At 43.3% G+C, this 3,075-nt stretch overlaps 1 protein-coding gene across 1 annotated transcript; it reads left to right on the top strand.

Moving 5' to 3' along the window:
- The first annotated feature begins 1,109 nt into the window (after nt 1–1,109).
- MAS1 (MAS1 proto-oncogene, G protein-coupled receptor) lies at nt 1,110–2,087 on the top strand. The gene has a single exon (XM_059399294.1). The coding sequence runs from the start codon at nt 1,110–1,112 to the stop codon at nt 2,085–2,087; it is 978 nt and encodes a 325-aa protein (XP_059255277.1).
- Nucleotides 2,088–3,075: the final 988 nt, after the last annotated feature.

The raw sequence follows: 3,075 nt of genomic DNA on the forward strand, positions 1-3,075 counted from the left end.
TATTGATTTGATTAACTTCCTAAAGGTTAATTATTTTGCATATGGAGGGACCCTGGTCTACAAGGTCAAAATTCAAAAAACAAAAGAGTATTTTACTGCCACCATCAAAATGACAAGAACAACGACTTGACAAAGTCAAGGACAAATTAAAGTTGGCACCAGGCAGAGGATCTCTGCCGCTGCCTACCTTGTCCTTTCTCCAGTGGGGGAAGTGGCATCTGTGTATTTGTTACATAACAGGAAGAAGGCGGGGACTGTGCATATATTTATTTTGCAATTCATAGACATGTGATAGGAAGTTTCTGAGACTCTTTGCTTTGCAGTTTCAAATATTTAGCGTTTCTATTGGTTTCCAGTTAGTGCTTTGTTGAATGTCTGTTAGAAGTGTTTTCCTGCACGGTCTGGCCTGTGCTTTGTGGCGATGTGACCACACCTTGTTAAGTCTCACCATCTGTCACTCAGGTCTTCAGTTTGCCTGGCACACCTCGTCTGGAGAGGTGCCCAGTTTTGTCAGAGATATTGAGACCACATAAGATAAATGCCTTCTAATTGTTCACACTTACAAAAATATCGGTATATGATGGAACAAAATTTTGCTAGCTATTCTCTCTCATTTACCCATCACTTATGGCACTTTATGCATTAAAAAAATGACGACAACAACACTGACCAAAAATATATTTTGTCTTTGCTCCTGAATGCAATTAATCTGGTTCTTCAGAATGGGAGACAGGTGCAGAAGATGAATGATTTTCAAGACACCCTTCTGAGAGCATGGGCCAGACCAGATGTGGACACCAGGCACTCTGACCCTCCCGTTTTGCCGAATCCCTTTTGGCACTGAGCCACAAGCAAATAATAATACAGAATTAAGGGCTATTGAAGGACCAAAAAAAAAAAAAAATCATGAACTCAGTTCTCTTTTCTGATAAAATGTCTAATTTTATCATTGTCAGAAAGAGTCAGTTAAACATATTTGTTAACCATGAAGTTCATGATCCGTTGCTGAAATTTTCCCTTCTCCACCAATGCATCCATTTTCATGCCCTCTTTTTTGTTTTACTTATTTATAGAAAATTACCTGAAGAGCCCCTGCCTGAGGCCTCCTCATGGATGAGTCGAACGTGACGTCATTCGTTGATGAGAAGTCCACCAACGCCTCCACCGCCAGGAATACCTCGGCTGGAGACCTGCGTCGGGAAATTCCAATTGTGCACTGGGTAATTATGAGCATCTCCCCTCTGGGCTTTGTCGAAAATGGAATCCTCCTCTGGTTCCTCTGCTTCCGGATGAGAAGAAATCCCTTCACGGTCTACATCACCCACTTGTCTATTGCAGACATCTCATTGCTCTTTTGTATTTTTATTCTGTCTGTTGACTATGCCTTAGATTATGAGCTCTCTTCTGGCTATTACTACACGATCGTCACATTATCAGTGACTTTTCTGTTTGGCTACAACACGGGCCTCTATCTGTTGACGGCCATTAGTGTGGAGAGGTGCCTGTCTGTCCTCTACCCCATCTGGTACCGATGTCATCGCCCCAAGCACCAGTCGGCATTTGTCTGTGCCCTCCTGTGGGCACTTTCGTGCTTGGTAACCACCATGGAGTATGTCATGTGCATTGACAGTGAAGGGCAGAGTCACTCTCAAAGTGACTGCAGGGCGGTGATCATCTTCATTGCCATTCTGAGTTTCCTGGTCTTCACTCCCCTCATGGTGGTGTCCAGCACCATCCTAGTGATTAAGATCCGAAAGAACACGTGGACGGCCCATTCCTCAAAGCTGTACATAGTCATCATGGTCACCATCATCATCTTCCTCATTTTTGCTATGCCCATGAGGCTCCTCTATCTGCTCTATTATGAATATTGGTCAGCCTTTGGAAACTTGCACCATATTTCTCTTCTCTTCTCCACAATCAACAGCAGTGCCAACCCTTTTATTTACTTCTTCGTGGGCAGCAGTAAGAAAAAGCGGTTCAAGGAGTCCTTAAAAGTGGTTCTGACCAGGGCTTTCAAGGATGAAATGCAACCCAGGCGCCAGGAAGACAATGGCAACACCACCACAATTGAGACTGTGGTCTGAGGACAGTGGCAGGAAACCATGGACAAAAATGGTGGGGCACAGATTATTTGTACTTTGTGCTTGGACTACCACTTCAGTGTGTCCTAAATATGGCACGGAAGGATGCCTCATCACCTGCATGAGATACTCATTGATGATAAGACCCTATCCTTGTACTGTATCTTCTGAAAAAACTCAAAATATGTTGGACCTCTATAATTTCTGTACCTATGAAGAAACCTTCGGTTCCTCCTCAGCTCTTCCAGCAGCACTTCCCATGAATTGTAGAAATTACTCTGGCAAGAACATGTACAGATGAGTATTGGTGGAGCCATGTAGCAGGAAGAACATGGGTGTTGGAGTCAGATCGACTCTTATCATTTGCTGCCTGTGGGAGTTCAGGAAAGTGGTTTGACCTCTCAGAGTCTCTTGTCCTCACCTATAAACTGTTTAATAGTAATAGTCCATTCCTCCCAGGATAGTGGTGAGGATGAAATGTGGAGTTACGATATGCTGCGCACTTGGCACATTGTCAATGCTCAATAAACATCAGTCTTTCCACCTTGAAATGCAAGAAGAGAGACCAACTTCTGTTTTGTAACTTGTGCATGCACGCACACACACATACACACAGCTCTATCACGTACAAATACTGTTATGTGTTTTCCAATGTTGAATGTACATTTATGAAGGTCTTTTTGCTTGAAGCATGAAAGCTTTTCACAGCACAACACCTCTGCTGGAAACATCTGCAGATGTTACAACATCCAACCAGCCACGTGTGAGAGCATTATCTTGGGTTGTGAAGAAAAACATTTGGCCGCCAGTAGAGGAGTTTCTCGTGGCTTTTCCTTCCCTCTGTGAGAATGCTTGATGTAATGAAAGTCTGTTTGGAAATCCTTTGCTTGATGTAAGTTTTCATGAATGGAACTTAAGTCACAAGTCTGTGAGGGTGATTATGTTTTTGGAGCCTCCCCTTCCACCCCCATGAAGTGATGGGTTGTTTATA

This window comes from Mustela nigripes, chromosome 5, assembly GCF_022355385.1.
Source record: "Mustela nigripes isolate SB6536 chromosome 5, MUSNIG.SB6536, whole genome shotgun sequence".
In the NCBI taxonomy this organism is placed as follows: domain Eukaryota; kingdom Metazoa; phylum Chordata; class Mammalia; order Carnivora; family Mustelidae; genus Mustela; species Mustela nigripes.

Bases quoted from the DNA above. Each gene is read 5' to 3' on its own strand.
- MAS1 (XM_059399294.1), top strand. From the start codon at position 1,110: ATGGATGAGTCGAACGTGACGTCATTCGTTGATGAGAAGTCCACCAAC.